This window comes from Indicator indicator, chromosome Z (assembly GCF_027791375.1).
Source record: "Indicator indicator isolate 239-I01 chromosome Z, UM_Iind_1.1, whole genome shotgun sequence".
NCBI lineage: Eukaryota > Metazoa > Chordata > Aves > Piciformes > Indicatoridae > Indicator > Indicator indicator.
The window spans coordinates 35,247,614-35,267,776 of record NC_072053.1 but is presented as its reverse complement, the minus strand read 5'-3'; the positions used below and the strand labels follow the sequence as shown (position 1 = coordinate 35,267,776).

Sequence of the window (20,163 nt, the reverse complement as noted above, 5' to 3'; positions counted from 1 at the left end):
GAGAGAGAGTGGTAGGAAGGGAGGTAAATGGTTAAATATTATTTCAAAAAGCTACTACTTCAGTAGATAAATGTAGCAAACAGATTATCTAAGAAAATTTCAGAAGCAAGTGTCTGATAAAATAATATACAAAGCTATTTTCCTGACACTCAATAGGTAAAAGATGTCTAGCTTTTATCTCAACACTCTACACATCTGTCTTACTCAAAATCACGTGTCCTCTCATGGAGAAATTTTAATGTATGCTTTGAATCATGCAAGATTAAAGATGTATCCATACACTTTATTCACATTTTATTTTTGAACCTTTAAGTTGCAGTTGTTTGGTTCAGTGTTCAAGTGAACATTTTAATAAATCATACCAGAACTAGATGAGAGAGGGGGAATCATAATAAAGTTACAAGGACAAACTGGGTACGGGCAATTATACCTCAAAATGCGTATGTGGTTATGTCAACTGATTATGGTCAATTACAGCTCACATTGTGGCAACAAAATATACAATACAGTGGTAGAGGTTTCTTACTTGTAGTGAGTGTTGATTTATTGCTTCTGTTAGCTTTAGATAACTCTTGCCTTGCTGGCAGCAATATGATTAGAGATTAAAACCAGTCCTCATTTGTTATTACAAGACACATGCACAATAAATAATGTTACCAAAACAAGTTTTAAAAATAAAAGTTGTTTAACAGCAAACTTGCTCTGAAATGTTTTTCTGAACAGTACTTTAAATTGTTAAGCTCTTAAAATGTTCAGAGTAAGATTAGAACATATATGCCCCAGACTCTCTCAGTACAGTATGCATTCAGCTGAAGTGTTATTACCTTATGTGTCTGGTAAATGATGATTGCATTATCAGCTAAATTTTCCACAACATGAAAATTTTCAATTGTTGCTGAAAGGGGAGGAGAGAAAAGAAAAGTCATCAGTAATCAAGCACAGATATTAGATTAGTGTTATAAAAACTATCGTTGCCAATAAACATGCAAAGCTTAAGAACCAGTTCCTTACTTTCCCAGTCATTGCGAACATCTACATTCCAGAAGTAGTGGCAGACTTCATGCCCTGTTACCCCTTTAACAGCATGGGTTGCTTTCAAAGGATCTAAAACTATTCCATTTTCTTCCACCTCTCTTCTGTATACCTATATCCAAATAAAAAGAAATACATGTAGAACAGAAATTGTCAAAACTGTTCATGTTTTACTTGTTTAAAATTTCATCAGGTCTTAAAAAAAACCCCACTTACCTAGAAAATTAAAATATGAATATTTTGCCATGTCAGTGCTGTCTGGTAACTACCAATGCAGACAATCTTATGCGGCAATTCACATTAAAATAACAGTATTTTAAGAATCTCTATGCCAAAAATTACTAAGCTGCTTTATTTATCACTATGCATAAGGATCCAAACAAACACAATACAGTACCCAAAGTAACTTGCTGCTCTATTATATTTCCATAAATTGTATTTGCACATAATTTTCATGCCAAGTTTTAAGTAGAAGAGAAGGAGAAAGAAATCTGCAAAGACACTATTGTAAGAGTTACACAGAATTTTGTATGAATAAATAGAAGTCATAGCTCTTGTGGACCACAGTTCTAATTCAAAAAATGTTATTCTGAGAGATTTTAACAGCCCAGCTTGCTGAGGGATAGTATTCCCAGAGAATCATGGAATCATCTAGGTTGGAGAAGACACTCAAGATCGAGACCAAGAGTAAGCCTAACACTGCCCAGTCCACCAGACAAAGTATTTGTCCTGACAGCATATCATGTTATGTTCAAAATTCCCTAAGTATTTACCTTCATTTCTCCTTCTTCTACCACTAGCTGCCAATTGGCATCTCCTCCTACATCTTGCAAGGAGTATGTCATGTGATTTTGTACCATCTCTTCCACCTTTAAAAGGGAAAAAAAAAAAAAAAAAAAGACGTTTTAACTCATTCATCCTATATTCTTTGGCACAGAATGTGCAGTATTGGAAGCCACAAGTCAAATCCTGTGCCGAACCTGAATTTGGATGACAAAGCTTTCTATTAGAGGTTAAGAACAAGCAGATATTTCTGTCCTTCAGAAACAAAAGACAGAATCTTGATTCAACTTACAACTTCATTCTTTATGGATACTTCCTTCTAAGAACCCAGTGACTCCATTGCCTCAAAACAATGCATGTGGCAGAGTGGGGCTGCTAATTACTCTCAAACAAGGTGTACCATTACCTGGTCTGATAGAGAGGGTGGTGGTTTTGATGGCCTTAATATCTCTCTCTCTCATAGGAAAGATGCCGGCCTGGCAGAATGGCTTAACAATCAAAAATAGATAATTTCCATGGAGGCAGAAACTCCCTCTCTCCTTCTCTTAGAACCACTGCAACAGTGCCACTGAAAGGCAAACAGCACCCCTCCGTGCACACCTCGCTCATGCATTCTTTGTGATTTGGAGAGATCATCCCCCTCTGCCAAAAAGGTATAAAAGACTACAACTTCCAGGGTCCATGTGTTGTATTTACCACAGAAGACTCTGCTGGAATGCACCCCCACCACCAAGAACTTGGATTACTCCTGTGAAAATTCCTGCTGGATCCAAGGAATGGTGATATCTTTTCTTAACTCTTTCTCTATTTTCTCCTTTTACTTTCCATTTTCCCCTCTTCTGTGGTCCATTACTGAGAGTTTTCATAGGCTCTAATAAACCCAACTCAGCAGGCACTTGGTGTTCATTTTTATTTATTCCAAGGGAATTTTTTTCATCTTAGCATGACCTCTCCCACTGCCCACAGTTGGCTTGAGATACCACGTTGTGACATTCCTATCCTTCCTCTGCACTTCTAAATGGTCAAACTCCCTATTTCTGCCTAAGACAGCTTTATTTCAGCACACTGGAACTTCAGATACCTCTAAATAGAATTACAATGCATTGTATGATATTCACTGAAGAGCATTCAAAAAGTTGAACAAACATAGGGGAGACTGGGATGAAGAAGATAAGCTCTAAAAACCAAATGCAAATCAAAATGCATATTGGCCAGAGCAGTGAAGGCAACATTTCTGAGCAAAGTATCCCTACTCTGTTACATGGGCATCTTTGCACAGTTACTAGCTAGAAAAAAAAATTACAGAAATGCTTACGCTCAAAAAAATGGCAATGATACAGTGACTCTACTATTATAAAATACTTTTCTAGAAGCTAACTAGACAATTGTATACTTTTCTTAAGTCAAGTATTTAATGCATTTTAACTAAGCTATGGGACTATCTAATTCTTAATTCCTTATACATGAAAACGGGTGCTGGGACAGGATGTTTTTAGTATTTTAAATCTGCAACTTTATATTCTCTTTCTTTGGTTCCCTATCTCATTCCAAGACCTCCCAAAAATATAAAATATAATAAAAATAGAAGCAAAAAATATATGGTATCAATTGTGGCATAATGTTTACAAGTACTGGGAAACACTTCAAAACCTTTCTTCTACCCAAACCCACAAAAACGTCACAGCAAATAGCTCCATGAGATTGATGCTAGGAGTATCTTTTTAAAAAAAAGACAAAAACCCAAACAACTACAAGCAAAGATTAGTTAATTGACCAACACAAAGATTATTCAAAGTGCACGATTGCAAGATTAATGGCCTGAACCCATTAGTGATTTTGCATAACCTAAAAAATATGAAGCCTAGTGTGCATATAAGGTAAAGCATATTTGAGCAAATAGTACAGGTAGAAAGCACTATTAGGAGTGCTTAATGGTTTTTTTTATATGATATAGAATTGAACTATGTAATTTACTTTTAATTTAAAGCACTAATTTTGTTTAGTATACACTCCATGGGTTTTAAGACCAGGAGCAAAAAAAAAAAAAAAACAAACCAAACAAAAAAAATTGACTTGAAGCAAGTCAAAATCCTCAACGTACAAGATAAAAATAAAATCCATTGGCTGGAAATTCTAGTTTCTTATTTTAACTACAGACTCCTCTACAGAATGAAAAAGTTTTGAGGGTTTCTTTTGTTTTACTTTGGTTTTTAAGTTATAATGAACTAAACACACACACAACATTAAGTAGGATGTTCTTCACTTCAAAAACCCTCAGAAGAGCCCAATGTGTTTTAAAATCTGATAGCCCTTCAAAACAGTGATCTGCAAAATATCTATGGTGTTATAAGTCCAACACCAGCTCCTATCAGAATACAGGCTTATACCTCTCAATCTTAAAAACAAGGCTGCAGGTTTCTACTTGACATTTGCTGATACCAAAACACTTTGCATGAATGAAGTCTATAAACAAGTCACATTTATTCAGAATCCAGATAATAGCTTGCATTTCCACAAGCCTAGGGACAGAGAATTTCCTATTAGTAAGGTCACAGGAGAAAGCCCACCAGAAGGTGGTGTGCTGCTTCTCTCTTCATGCTTTTTGTTGTCTTTCACCTGTAATGACACTCCAGAGCAAATGGACTGATTTGTTAATCCAGAAAAAAAAATATCTATGGAAAACACCTGGGGAGCAGGGGTGTATGTGGGGAGAACAGTTTCCTCTAATATAAGAAGGCCATCACAGACTACACTGAGTCTCTTAACATGAAACTGCATTCAAAAGGCACTCAGCAGGAACTTCTACACAGTAGTTTCCACTCAGTAGCTGAAAAGAGCAACAACTCTACTCCAATCCATGTGATCCTGATCCTTAACATCAATTTGCATTGTTGTGGTAAGCACCAGGAGTCTACCTCAGATCTGTTTTTAAATTTATTTTGCAGCCACACTAGTACTGATACTCAGATTTACCATATGATTGCACAGAAGTTATCACAGGAATAAAAAAGTGAAAATTAGGAAGCTTACATATTTTAGCAATAATGAGTTTCCCTTGTATTAAACGGTCCATGTATACATAGCCTGATAATCAGTTCCTACCTTTGGAATGAAACTTGCTATTCTATTACTTGATTTCCTCCCTCCTTCCAAACAAAAAACAAACATAAAAAACTAAATTCACTACATGCAACCAAATCTGTCAATGTTGTTCAACATGACCTGCCTATTTTTTCCCTTGTGATAAATTCAAATTTCTGAAATTGACTGCAAAAAGGTAAAAGGCAAGCATTGGGATTTCAGTTCAATGAGCACGTCCTAAAGTTATAGAATCAACCAGGATGGAAGAAACCTCCAAGATCATGCAGTCCAACCTATCACCCAGCCCTATCCAATCAACTAGACCATGGCACCAAGTGCCTCATCCAGTCTTTTCTTGAACATCTCCATGGACGGTGACTCCACCACCCCCCTGGGCAGCCTGTTCCAATAGCAAATCACTCACTCTGTAAAGACCTTTCTCCCAATATCCAGGCTATACCTCCCCTGGCACAACTTGAGACTGTATCCCCTCATTCTGTCACTGGTTGCCTGGGAGAAGAGACCAACACCCACCTGGCTACAACCTCCCTTCAGGTAATTGTAGACAGCAATGAGGTCACCCCTCTCCAGGCTAAACAACCCCAGCTCCCTCAGCCTCTCCTCATAGGGATTGAGTTCCAGGCCCCTCACCAACTTCATCACCATTCTCTGGACATGTTCCAGTACCTCAACATCTCTCTTGAATTGAGGGGCCCAGAACTGGACACAGTACTCAAGGTGTGGCCTGACCAGTGCTCAGTAGAGGGGGTCCTGCTCATAAAGCTGTTAGTAAGGTGGTATGATTGCAAGCTCTGTTAAAAGTAAATCCATTCCTTCCTTTAAAAAGCAGGTTGTTTGGAGCATTAGCTAGCTTCAAATAACCTCTCCAAAATAATAGAAGGAAGCTCAATATTCACAATCACAGCAGACCACAGCAGAAGGTACAAATGCCGTGTCTGAACAGCCTTCTTGAGAGTAAAGAACAAATGCACGAAGTTATCTATTTAATTCTACACTAAACTATGATCTTCAGAGTGATTTTGTACATTACTGGAATATGTCACTATGACTACACTGACATATTCAGGATGTCAGATTTATTTTGTGAAGGATAAGTGAACATACTTCTCAGGAAAAATTTTCAAACCCACAATCTTGTCAACATACTTTATGACCTTTCAGTAATAAAAGTAGCTGTAGAAGTAAAAAATGGCAGTGAACATCAGCATTTATTATCTTAATGTCATTACAAACAAATGTCAAAGATAAAATTAAAATCTCTGATTTAAAGGCAAGAAAAACTATTCACTATGAAGCAAAGATCATCTCCAGCCCACGTGAAACAGATGTTATTCTTCTACTGTTATAATCTGAAACGCAGTATTTTTCAATTGTAGGCATTTTAATTAAAGTTACTGAACTAAAATCCAACAGTTTCCCAAGATTTGGGCCTATGCACAAGTAATACGCATGCATGCTGGATGTGAAAAGACAACCATTTAGTGTAGGAATAGAGAATTCCTTTGTCTCAATGTACTAGTTTAAAGCAAGCAGTGATTTATGTAACAAAAAACCTCAGGTCCTACAGAAGAGGATGAAAAACAGCAAAGATATGCAATCCCCACTCTACACATTAATACAGTACCTGGGCGCTGAATCTGTGAACATCATCAGAGGCACTGACTAGATCAATGGAAGACATGGAGGAAGAGCGACTATAGGGCTACCAGAGACAGACAAAGAAAAAACCAAGTAATCAGAACAAAGGCACAACAGAGCATTCAGTACCAACTTGCAAGCACAAGATAATGAAGAAAAGGAAAACAAAAGCACCATAAAAGCAGCAAGCACAGCAGCAAATGCTGATTTCATGCACCTATTATGTATTATGCTCCCAGCATAGCCATGAGAGGAGCTTAGTATTTCCAGCAACACTAAAAAAGTCAACTGATCCTGACATAAGAGACAGGATTTTTTAAAATATATAAAATCAATTAATTGAATTTTGGTGAAGCTATCTTAAAAATAAAAGCAGTGAGGCCAGCAAGTTGGGATTTTTCCTTCATCAACTACATTACAAGCTTCATACAAATCAAGAGGATTCCAAATAATCAAATCAGTATTTTCTGAGCCAAGAGAGAAAACGGTTCTTCTACAATTCCAGCTACTTCTTTTCAAAATCAGTAAACCACTGAACGTTACTAGAAACATCTGAAAAATAAGTAAATCTCACCTACTCATACAAACATTATCCAGAAATACCACAGATCAGCCCATCATTCAGACGGGACTATCAGAAGCGTCTTACCTTTTGGACAAATCGATGAGTCCCCACAGCAGAATATGCATCTCCAGAAGGTAAGGATGTTGGCCAGTGTAATCTAACCTTTTCACTTTGGGACTGCAACAAAATAAGACTTAATTAGTAGTAGTCAGCTGCTCCTGGGTGGACTGTGAAACAGACTGACTCATCCTCAATTTACACAGTGGCTGCAACAACTAACCCCATCCATGACAGTCATGAAGCTGTCATGCTGCTGGAATTCCCACTAAGTCAGTAAGTCTGAAGACTGAATTTGTGTATATTATAAGATATATTTCCAAGTTAAGTAAAACAGAGGATCAGCACTGAGGATTCAATCAGCAGCAAAACATTCATTCAAAACTTTTACTCTCTGCTAAGAGATCCCAACATCAGTAAACTCTGTGGGGTACTGTAGGTCCATTGGAAAGCCTTTTCATTCTTAACAAAGTCATTGTAATCACTATATTCATAAGCTTGAAAACTTTTAAAACAAAGGATGCATCACTTTGTTATTCCCTTTCATTTTTATCTCACATTCTGTATTTCCTCATATGCATCTTAACCCTTTTTGATCCTTGCCACTGGACACTGGAGTTTATTCAAGAATGAGTTACAGTAGCCAGAGCCTAGAGTCTTTAAATAAAAACTAAACACCAATGGAACTGTCTTTATTTCACATACTGCTAGAGTCAAAAACTTCAGAGTAATAATTAGGTTTGAGAAATGTCTGCAGTGTTTGATATTCACACAAAAATTTTATGCAGACTTACATTGGAATTGGAAACTACAGAGACATTCCATTAACGCAATACTTACACTACTGCTTTGTATATAACTTGAGATCATTTTTCTCAAAATCAGTGTTAAACAAAAATATTTAACTGTCAAAATATTATGTAAAATCCCCTTATCAGTGTCAGAAAAAGATATCTAGAGCTTCAGCAGATATGTTCCAGGACTTAAGGATTTAAGTCATAGAAGTCTCCCATGAAGCACCCATAACTAAGACATTTTTCAAGTATTAATACCTGTTCTTCCATTTTATCCTGTCTATCAAGAGCAGCTTCAACAGCATCAAAGAACTCTTCTTCATTAATCAGACTATTAGGACCCTCCTAGAACATAAGAAACAAGACTAGATCAAAATTTGAGGCATAAAAGTTTCATTTCAGTTTAATATATGCCTAATATATGTAACTATTTCTAATAACTAATGGAAGCAAACATCTTCTATAGTTCTTAAATATTTTCACTAATATTTTTAGACAATTCCTCTGAAAACCTTACTTGTTAAAAGGAAGTCACTATCTCCAATTACAATTTAATTAGACAAACAGGAAACTAAGTAACAGCATCAACACATCTCAACATCAGTGTCAACATATTTCGACATCAGATTTAGGTTTTAATTAACATGTATCTTCTCTTAAAAATGTTCACAGTGGCTAAGAAATTACACATTAACATAATTGTGTGCCTAGACTACTTCCAGGTATTCTAGGGCCTTAGGGCTGACTTCAGGTATGTGCCCAAAACGTAACAAGACAAAACTGTGAGGAACTCTATTGAAAACTCTTGGAAAGAACTGGTTTTTCACTCAACATCAGATAGATTTAAGTCAATTACTAAAAATTTAAGTCGACCCAGTAAAACGGCAACTTCAGCAAGACAGGTTTACTGCTTTTACTGTACTGTAAAACAAGTTGGTCCAGCAAATGTCAACAAACTGCTTTACAATAGGGATACTTGGGAGAAGCAAATGGGTTCATAACCAGATAGACAAGTCCCACTTTCTACCCACCTGTTTCTTTTACAGTGTATGCCTCAGTGAGAGTTAAGTAACTTTTAACTGTCTCAACCTATCAGTGCTATTTCTCAGGCTACTATTTGAGAGTGGAAACATGTATGATAAATGTAGATGAAAGGGTCAAGTTCTAAAAAACTACACAAACCACATTATAGGTGCATTAGCTTATATTGTTCTTTAGAAGCTGGGTTAATAAGCATCTTAGAAGCTAATTAAACACCTCAGTGAGGAGAGACCTGCTAAAATACGCAATTTAACAGATGAAAGGAATCTAAAATCACCTAATTTTTCAACACAATTTCAAGTGACAGTGACAAGTTAAAAATCAATTCAAGTTAAACTTCATATTCTAGGAATGCCTCTGCAGTCAGGGTTTTCAGGTTTGCTTTGCCTATCTATAAAATTGAACCAATAAAAAATGCAAATACAAAACTACCGCATATAAACAGCAACAAATATACGTGAAAAATACTCAAAATACCCACCCCCAAAAAAAAATAACCAACAATCAACCACCTCAGCAAAAAATATCTGTAAGCAAACCACTTTCAACAAAAGTGGAACATGGAAGCCTGAGGTGGAAGACTTCCAAACACCTTGATTTACACACTACTTTCCCCACTTTGAGAAACAAATCAATCTTTAAAAGACATAGCATTTTGTAACATTTCAAAAGCAGAATTAATACCTCATAGTCCGGCCCTCCAAAGTGGGACTTTTTCTTTAGTTCTGTCACAGCATTTTTGTATGCTTCTTCAGTTCTCCTCCTTTTCTCTACCTCCTATAAAATTACATGATAATTTGATGAGAATGAGCTGACTGATAAGGGTCAACATGTCAATAAATGGAATGGCTAGCATAGGGGTTTTTTGCAAGTAACAACTGCAGAGCTGCTAGTTTTCTGAATTTATTTGCATGCATGTGTTTTATGTGCCTATATACATGTATATATAATACAAAGCTTGAGGAGCTAGTTACTCTGAGAATATCTTATGTCATGTGGAAGAAACAAGATCTGTAAGCAAAAACAGGTATCTCGTATAAGCACAGTTATTCATCGTCCTTTGAGGGTCAGACCTTGTATCTGACTGGCAGTTTATATAAACCTCCTCAACACAGATGCTTTGGCAGTGATGAGAGTGAAAAGTAAGACTGGTAAAAAGCTAACTTGTTGAATATGGTGAGATACTAATGAGTCACAACATCTAAGTTGTATCTAGAATTAGCTGGCATAGGATCAACGTGAATCATTCTGAGAACTCCACACAGCAACTAACATGCCAACATCATTCTCCCATAATACTTGTGTGACTGTACTAGAGCCACTAATGACATGTCTATCTTTGTATATTTTGAATAAAAATACAGTAATGCCAGAATCTGATTAAGTCTAATATTTGCCATGCAAGCTCTATATACTGCCGGATACTCTCAGCGAAAACACTATAAGCACTTCTGAAATTCTTCTTAATTCTGCTTTAATACATGAGATGTTTCTCTGTCCATTTTCAGAATCCCTTCAGGTGGAAGACAGTTAAGTCTTGCAGGTGACAACTAGACACCACACACTACTACTTGAAGACACGAGCATTATGATTATTAAGCAAACCAACTTGAACTTTAAAGATCCAGTGAAAAAAGCTTGAAGAATACTGAAAGGCTGAATTTATTGACTGGAAGTTTGGTGATAACATTCACTCTGAAATACATTTCCCAATTTCTAAACCAGAAATTTGAAAAGTAAAGCAACAGATTTGATGTAAAGCAAGGTAGTATACTTTTTCACAGGAAAATTCTTAGAACAAAACCAGATCCCTAATTTTAGATTAAGCCTTTATCTTCGAATGTAGGCTTTTGCCTTCTGAAACTATCACAAAGAGGCAATACCTGCTAACACCTAATTTTTCACAACAAACTGCACAGGTCTAAAGTTGCATAAAGCATGATTTGAGTAAGGCACTGAGAGAAAGTACAGAATTTTTACCAGAACACTTGGAATGAAAAATAAACACCACCCAAAAAAAAAAAATCCTCCTCCTACTTGCCCCCAATTCCTGCACTATGTACTTCAATCTGCAGGTTAGCCATAATTCACGTGTCAAAAGACAACTTTCCCAATCTGCCAGCTTCTCTTGGCTGCAATATTAAATAAGGCAGAAACTGGGAAACTGAGAGCAGAAAAATCTACTAAGACACTTAAGTTACAAATATTAAAAGTGAAGAAAAGAATCTGTCTAAACATGTTAAAACCTGAAGGTAAGATTTAATATTCAGAAGAGAAGTTTGCTCTTTTAATAACTGGCCATCTGCTTTGGTAACAGAAAGAAAACAAAATATAGAATTCTAAAACAACAATTGTTAAGTGCATTATTTTATCAGTCTCCTTAAAGATTACAATATGCTTTTACAATAAACCTTTTTTAAAAGACTTCGAAATAGCCTCCAACCTTCAGAACATAACTTAAGCCCCTTAAAAAAAAAAAAGGTTCTCACTTGATAACACTGTATTAATCTCTAACCACATTGTAGCTACCTTCCAGATTCAAATTCTATTGTACTTGAGCTTATTTTAATGAGAATATTTTCAGAGCAGCTATAACGTTGAAAAACATTTGCTTCAAGTTCAGCAGACATAAATCTGTCTTGCTAAACTAGCCCTTTACAAGATAGAAGTTGTATAATTTGGTGAGACAGCAGGACTCTTACTAATCACCTCTTTGTAGTAAAAGGTACTTCTGAAGCTAGTAGAGTAAGGAGGCAGGAGAACAAATTGGATTACAGTGCCACATGCTACTTATAACAAAACTCATTGATTTTAGCCACTGACAAAGATCTTATTTCTGTGACAAACCTGCACAGTGCAGAGTCAGCTGAGAAAGGACAAATTTGATGCTTCAACTCTGCGAGATGATCTCTTATAAGTCTGTCCACTGCTAGACAGTAACAGCATTAAAGCCCTCTTAGCTATAACAAAACAGCTGCACAATTCAATGTGATCTTCCCCTTTATTCTCTTACAGAAAGTATTCTGAACTTCACAATGTCACAACATCTACTTCCCTTTCAGAGTAGTTTACATTTCTATCCAAGAAAACCAAAAGTATAGAGATCAACACTATTCTCCTCTCACCTATTTATCAGATGATAAAGTAATGTGTTTTGCTCAGGCCCATAGTTACAGAAGATACTCATACAAAACCACGTTTAACCACTTAACAAGGTAAAATAAAAACACAAGCAACTTTACAACTGAAGCAATATAGTGTTAGCACAGGTTTGAAGTCATTCCAGTGCTGTCTTTAAGGGCACAGGTGTCCAGGTGTTAGTGATGGGGGACTGCAGGGGTGGCCTCTGTGTGCGGCAGCCAGGAGCTGCCCTGTGTCAGACACAGGTGGCTCTAGTCAGCTTTGAAACAAACCCATTCCAGTGCACAGCTGAGCCCAATTACCATGTGTGCCACATCTGTCTGAAAACATATGTAAGAGCAAAAGCACCCCAGGGAGAGAGGAAGGGGGAACATAAAATGAGAAACAACAAAGGAGATGCCAAGGCTAGAAGAGGAGGAATGGCTCCAGAGCAGAGAGCATATCTGCACTGCAATCCATGGAGGACCCCATGCCAAAGCAAGGAGACATTCCCTGAAGGAATTTTCCCCCTGTGAACTACTGACATCCATGGAGCAGGGAAAAAGTGTGAGGAGGAAGGACCCACAGAGATAAACTGCTTTAGACTGCAAGCCTCCCATTATTCACTCCGTAGCTCTGTACTGAGCTAGCAAGAAACAGGTATAGAGGCCTCCAGTGAAGGACTGCAGTTGAGCTTGGGAAATGGGAGAAGAAAAGTATTTTAGTGTTTTGTTTCCCATTAACTGCATGTACTTAAAATCAGCAACAAATTGATTTTCCCCAAGTCAAGAATGTTCTGTCATTAAAAGAATCAGAGTGAGCAATCTCCCTGCTTTCCTCTGGCCCATGAGCCGCCTTCTTATACTTTTCTTTCTAATCCTGCTGGATGAGTGGTGACCAGCTGAGTGGGGACCTTAGCTGTTACCTAAGGTTGCCCATTACAGTTCTGTAGTATTTAATTAAAAAAAAAATCTCTCCCAAAAGGCCAGAAATTAGAGGAATACTAATAAAAAGTAATTATTTTATATTAAAGTACTTAAACATAAGCGTGCTGCAAACTCCAGAAAATGTCATTGACAAATGCGGCTTTGAAAAAGCTGCCAGTCTGCCACAGGAAAGCAACTTAAAACTTGCAAGGGTTTCAAAGATTTTGCTACTTTAATTCCTGGGAAAACATGTCCAAATCAGATTGTGACCCTCCCCTCCCTTAATATGTATTTATTTGTTCTGTATGAGGAACATGAAATTTAGGTTTGCGTTCATTAACCACTTCCAGCTAAAAAACAAGTCCTTTAAAGTTAGTCCACAGAAGAAGAAAGAAGTGACAAATAACTAACCTAAATTAATTAAAATTCTATATGTGACGGTTTTGAGACTGTCTTTAATTTTTCTTCTCACAAACTTCGAGCAGAGAAAGAATATAAATAAATCAGTATTGGGTGTATGAAAGCAAAATAATGATTATTCTCAACACTTCCATTGGAGAGAGAGCAATGTTTAAGCATCTCTACTCAAAACAAGGTTGGGGAGTTGGGCATTCTCAGTTCTCAGCTTGCTTGGCTTCTGCCTGTTCCTTCTTTTCTGGCTGAAGATAACATATTGACCTTGACAAGCTAAGTCTAACAGCCTCTCTGCTTCTTGATTCTCTGCCTTCTATCAAGGGGGCCTGGGGGGATTCCTCCTGGCTGGGGGGGAGGCCCGTTGGGGAAGGTAAAAGGGGCTTGGTTGTGTTTTTCTGTTGATTGTACATATTTGTAAATGTTGTGAATAGTGTATATTTGTACATATTCATTGCATTTCATCATAGATTGTAGTTTTGCTTGTAAATACAGCTTTCATTTGCTTCCAGACTGAGCTAGTCCCACACTGTTGGTGTGGGACAGGGATTTCAGCTCTCACACTGTTATACTATATGAAATGTCATCCTGTATTAACATATGCTAAATTAAAGACAAGAAAAAAAAACACTCCATCCATGCTCTAAGCAAAGTCTGATCAATGACAGTGAACTACATTAGCTTAGCTTGAAAAGAAGGCTTTTGTGGAGGACCTAACAATAGCCTTCTAATACCTCCAAGAAAATAATAAAGAAACTGTGCCAGAATCTTCACAGCAGCCTATAGCAGAAGGGTGAAAAACAGGCAGATAGTGAAATAAGTTAGTCCAACTGGATATAAGGAAGCAACAACAGGTGGACAGCAGAACAGGCTGCCAAGAAAAGCTGTGCAAGTCTCCAGCCTTGGAAACTTGAAACCAGACTTGATAAAGCCTTGAGCAACTTGATCTGATACCAAACTGTCCCTCCTTTAAGGAGGAGGTTGGAGAAAGAGAAAGACACTGCTTCAGGTCTCTAATCCAGCCTGAACCTATGAAAAAGATTCAAGTGTTAGCTCTGCTGTAATTTCTCCAATTACTTAGATGAAGCAGTAGCAAATTTAGTGTTGACAGAACTCACAATACCATTAGACAGGGCCAGCGCTCTGATATATGGACAAAGACAACACAGGAAACAGGGGCAAATATTCAAACATGGGTATATCTTGTTTGAATGCACTCATTCTTTGAGCTCTGTACCACTAGAATATATGGAATAACATTTGAAGTGTGACACACAACACAAAAACATGTTAAATGAAAACCAAGAGACCCAAAAGCTATAGGACTGCACAGGACACTTGTCAGTGATAGTAGGATCCTCAAATCCAAAGCCTGAAGTACAACCTCTCATGACTACAGCACACCTCATGAGAGAACACACTGCTCTTTTCAAATTGCTATGGTGGTTGACTATGCTTAGCATGTCTCAACTACCACTGCCATTAGAGTAACAGTTGCTCTAATGCTACACACCTAAAAATGTAACCAATCAGTATAAAACACAATTTAATCTCTTCAATCTCCTAAAAGAAAGTGAAATGTCAGAGGTGGAAGAAACCTCTGGGGATTATCTGGTCCAATCCCCCTGTTAAAACAGGTTCACTGAGATCAGGCTGCACAGGAACACAGCCAAGGGGGTTTTGAAAGTCTCCAGAGAAGGACACTTCACAACCTCTCCAGGCAGTCTGTTCCAGAGCTCCACCACCCTCAGAGTAAAGATGATTCTCCTTAAGTTCAAGGGAAACCTCCTGTGTTCTAGTTTGTGCCCAACGCCCCTTATTCTGTCACTGAACACAACTGAAGACAGTCCAGTTGGACTGGCCTGGACACCTACCCTTATTTATAAACATTGACAACCTCCCCGCTCAGTCTTCTCTTTTTTCAGGCTGAAGAGTGCTAAGTCTCTCAGCCTCTCCTTCTAAGAGGGATGCTCCAGTTCCCAAATCATCTCTTCGACCCTCCATTAGACTCTCTGTAGAAGTTCCTTCCCTATGTCAAACCAGAGAACCAGAACTGGATACAACACTCCAGATGAGGCCTCACAAGGGCAAAGCAGAGTGGGAGGAGAACCTCCCTCAATCTGCTGGTCACACTCTCCTTAATGCACTGTAGAATATCGTTTGCCTTATTGGCCACAAAAGCACATTGTTTGCTTACAGTTAACTTATCCACCAGCACTCCCAGGTCTCTCTCCACAGAGCTGCTTTCCAGTGGGTCAACCCCTTAACCTGTGCTAGTGCAGGACTCTGTAGCTGCCCTTGCTAAAAGTTCACGAGGGTCACCTCTTTCCAACTTTCCAGCTGTCCAGGTGTCACTGAAGTGCAGCACAGCCTTCTGGTATATTAGCCACCCCTCCCAGTTTTGTACCATCAGCAAACTTGTTAAGCATATCTTCAGTCCCTTCATCCAGGTCATGGATGAATGTGTTGAACAAGACCAGGACCAGTACTGACCCTGGGGAACACCACTAATTACAGGCCTTCGACTGGAGTGATCACAATGCTCTCAGCTCTTTATCACTGTATCTTAAAGAGACATCTAAAGTTAGAGCTTGTTCTCCTCAGCATTGCCATCATTTTTATTGCAGCTAAAACGTTTCAGAGATTTCCACATTGTATTGCCAGCATGGATACATGCTTTTAACATGCTGCAAGTAATACACTTACTATTATGCAATACTGTTTGGCTCTTGATAGTAGCCCTATATTTTTTATATCCATCTAAACAAGGGCTGGGGAAAGAAAGACTGGTGAATAATGTTGCGATACAACTAGTTGGGATGAGGTTCATAATTTTTTTGTATTAATAAATAATGTAAGCACCTAAAGTTAATAAATGTTAAGCACCTAAAGTTAATAAATGTTGTACATAAGTTAACAGCTCATTTAAAATTTCAGTTTCAAGCTCAAGAAACACTTTTTTTCCCCCCACAAAAGTAAAATAAAAATTATCTTACCTTATCTAGCCTTTTTTGCCAGCTTTCTTCACGTTTTACCATGAGTTCAATACAATGAGAGAGAGTAGCAAGGATTCCAGCAGTAGTGGCCTTGAAAGTTATAGCTTCTCCTTTAAAGTCTATGCCATTAATTCCTTTGGGTGTCACATTTGGAAACACTAAAACCAAAAAAATCATTCACTGATAGCTGATTTTAACTCCATTAGCATTGTACACATATGCCTTATATTACAACTGATTGAAGAAAACAGACTGTCTAGAAAGTTAATTTAAACAGAAATTAAAAATTAAAAATGCTAATAATGTTCAACTATCCACACGATAAACAGAGAGACTCAAAAGGAAGAACGCATCCCTTCAGCTTCATCTTGTTATGCTGCATTTCAAGTCTGCTTGTAATGCCGTATTACTCTGAACTCAGCAAATCATGTGGGTGGAGGGAGTGGTAATACTTTGTAACAATAGCAGTTTGACAGCTTGAAGTGGGGCCTAATTAGCACAGAGCAACCTTAAAACATATCTGATACAGCACTAAGAAAGGAACAACTTCAAAACACAATCAAACCAAAAATGTAACATTCAAGGTTGCTTTAAGCAGATAACTCTAGATTTAAAAACCTCAAAATAAAAAAGGCATGATAAAAGTATAAAATGTGTTGAATTATGCACATACTGTGGATTTTGCAGTTTCAACAACTACCTCACGCTGTCAAGCAAGCCATCTGTTGCTAGGGCTATTTAAACAAGACATTTAAAACGTGACAAAAAAGCACCTATTATATTTCAAACCCCTGTGTAGGTTGACATAATCATCATAATAAATCAAATATTACATATTATTGTCAGAAAATATTATAAAAGCAGAAGTAATCATGTTGAAGCTGACTGAGCCCATCATGTTAAAGCAACTCCTGATAAGCCACAGGGCAAGTTAAAGACTTACCACCTAGCTGGATGTGATTGCCCCCCTCCCCCCCCTTCCCAAGTCTGTGAGTTTGTCGACATCCCATTGGTATATTTTTGAAGAGTAGAAATAAATACTTGTTTAAGTTTATCCAACATCTGTCAGTAAGGGCAAAACAGAGCTTTCAAGTAGATCAGTTCTCGCAGGGAAGAGAAATGCAATTTCTATTCTCCAATGTTAGAGCACAGTATCTACACTTTGGGAACAGAAAACAATTGACACATGGTCTTAAGCAGTGCTTTAAATCTCTAGAGATTTTATATGCCTTCCTTTCAGGAAAAAACCCAAACCCACTATTTTTTTAAAACAGATGTTTACAGACTACATAGTACTCCAAATATGTCAATAAGCATATATATACTATGGTAGAATGCAGTTTAATTATTTCATGTTAATTAAGAATAGTACAGGGCATAGAAGATGGAGGTTGGAGAAAAAGGGAAAGCAAGGAAAAATTTGCTTCAGAACCAATGAGCAGAGTAGCTCTCCTCCTCCCCAATAGCTGCAGAAGGAGCACGAAGGAGGCTGAGACTGGAAGTGGTACAAGCTGGCAAGCCAAGCAATGCACTCAAATGGATTCACTGAGAATAACGAAAACTACACAAGAGCTTCAACCATAACACTTCTTAACTGAAAACTACAGTTTATACCAATAATTTGTCCTCTTGTAGACTCGTGTTCATGTGCAGGCTTACCAGGACAACTAACATCCTTATAGATACGATTTTTCTTTTAATTATGCAACGTGCTAGGCATGCTTAAGAAACTACCACTGTCTGAAATACTACAAAATCACTTTAGGGATCCCTTGTGGTAGATTGTAAGAGAGATGCAGCCTCATTTCCTGGAAGAAAGCCAGCTTTTGTTCCTAGTTATCTTTAAGCCTCAGCTACAGCTCACTAAGATTTCCACACAGTCTCACTCTCCATATATTCTAAGTCATTCTTTAATGACTAGTCGTGAAGTTCAGTGACACATACAGACCTTGCAGTTTTGAGGTCAGCGTCTATACTTCATTTCAGCCATTATGATTCCAGGCAAAAACGAACTTGTTGCAGAAAGACGTAAAGCATGTTTCTTAGAAGAGATAACCACTCGAAAGATTCCTTATGATGGGAGCATTTTGATCCATTTCTAACCAGGGAAGGCATTTGCCTTCCCAGAACAAGTCAGAAGATAACATCAAGCCTTTTTTCAGTAAAAGTTGAGCTTCAGCTACACTAGAAGTTTTTATCAGGAGAGCTCCTATTTGGAGAGCTCAAATACCTTTCCTTTTTTTTTTATGCTTTTTTTTCCTCATGTCAACTACAGACTAAGTCAAATATAGCATGAGGAGATCTCTATAGTTCAAGAGAAAGACAAATAGGAAATGACATTTATTATTGTAACTGCTCTTCTAGTTAGGTGATCAAACTGCATGCAGCCAACTGAAAAACCATAGCAGGATGATTTTTCTACTAAAATTTCAACATCTCACAAGCTATGCCTTTAATTATCCTGTCCTTTAAGCATTTTGCTTTATTTCTGATTTATTTTATCTCACCTTTCATATTTAAGAGGTTCTTCACGCCATGTTTTAGCCTCTTCAGCCCACCTCTCCCCCTACTCTGCATTCATTAGGTTGTGTCAGTTTTCCCTTCTTGTTCCTAAGATTGCTTGTAACACTTTCCCTGGTGTCTGAAACACCCTGTGTTTGATCAAATTTATTTTCCAGTGAGAATGAAAATAATTTTAAAGACAATAAGAACAAATAATTTTTTATCTTTTCCATTTTATGTCACCATGATAATTAAGTGAAAAAAACATTTGGGTGCATCAGCTATTTACTGATACCTACTATACTTTCCAGTTCTGTGGATAGGAGTAGGATTAATGATTAGTTTTCCTCTAAGAACAACCTCATTATTTCAGCAATAAGTTGGGGAATATTCTTCCTCCATTAAAAACAAAATTCCAGCATAAATCCTACTGCATTTTACAGCAAGTTTCTCTCATTCAGCCTCTGTACCATGTCCATTTTTACAGTTTCAGTACCAAAATGCCTTCTGTCTTCAAAGATCTTCCTTAAGTAGGTGTCACCTGCTGCTCTTATTCTTGCATAATTTGAGTCCAAGTATGCTCAATCTCCTAAGCAGATGGATGGGAACACTTCTACATTCTTAGAATTTCAGATTCCAGTGGGTAAATATGCATGTCAGACCCTTCTTTGGTTACCAGGGAGAGTTACCAGATTTAATTGGAATGTGTCCAACAAATTTAAATATCTCCATAGTATTCTTCACTTAAAGATCATAGAGAACATAGAAAAGAGACAGCTTCCCTTTGTAAAATGCCATCTTCAGGGTACATATATCTCTATAGTAACATTGTCTACCTCCTTCCAGCCAGTGAAGATACAGAAGGAAACAAATTTCAAGAGACAATGTCAATTTGGCCTCTCAAGTCAGTCTTGCATCTAATGACTGGAGCATCACATTGGTGCACTGGTGATTTGAACAGCAGGCTCAAACACTCATTATTGTATGCTAAAGGAGCTTGGACTTGTGCTTCTCACTTCCTAGAGCACTGACTGCAGAACAGCCTCAGGATATGCAGGCAACCACTTCTCAAGTACAGTTAAAAAGACTGTTACAATCCTTCCAGGACTGGATAGAGTTCAAAAGGGAACCCTAAATTTAAGAAACCAAAGAATCTTAACAGCTGTTTTGAGGCTGAGCTTTAGAAAAGAATGAAG

The 20,163-nt window shown here is 37.6% G+C and overlaps 1 protein-coding gene across 1 annotated transcript in view; it reads right to left on the bottom strand.

The window, feature by feature from the left end:
- CERT1 (ceramide transporter 1) overlaps positions 1–20,163 on the bottom strand; it is a 76,035-nt gene that overhangs the window by 8,786 nt on the left and 47,086 nt on the right. The window contains exons 7-14 of the mRNA XM_054398199.1: positions 16,466–16,623; positions 9,697–9,789; positions 8,230–8,316; positions 7,205–7,297; positions 6,542–6,619; positions 1,806–1,901; positions 1,012–1,144; positions 825–895 (exon numbers count right to left, since the gene is read on the bottom strand). Of these exons, the coding sequence (XP_054254174.1) occupies positions 825–895; positions 1,012–1,144; positions 1,806–1,901; positions 6,542–6,619; positions 7,205–7,297; positions 8,230–8,316; positions 9,697–9,789; positions 16,466–16,623 (809 nt within the window). The remainder of the gene's footprint in view (positions 1–824; positions 896–1,011; positions 1,145–1,805; positions 1,902–6,541; positions 6,620–7,204; positions 7,298–8,229; positions 8,317–9,696; positions 9,790–16,465; positions 16,624–20,163) is intronic.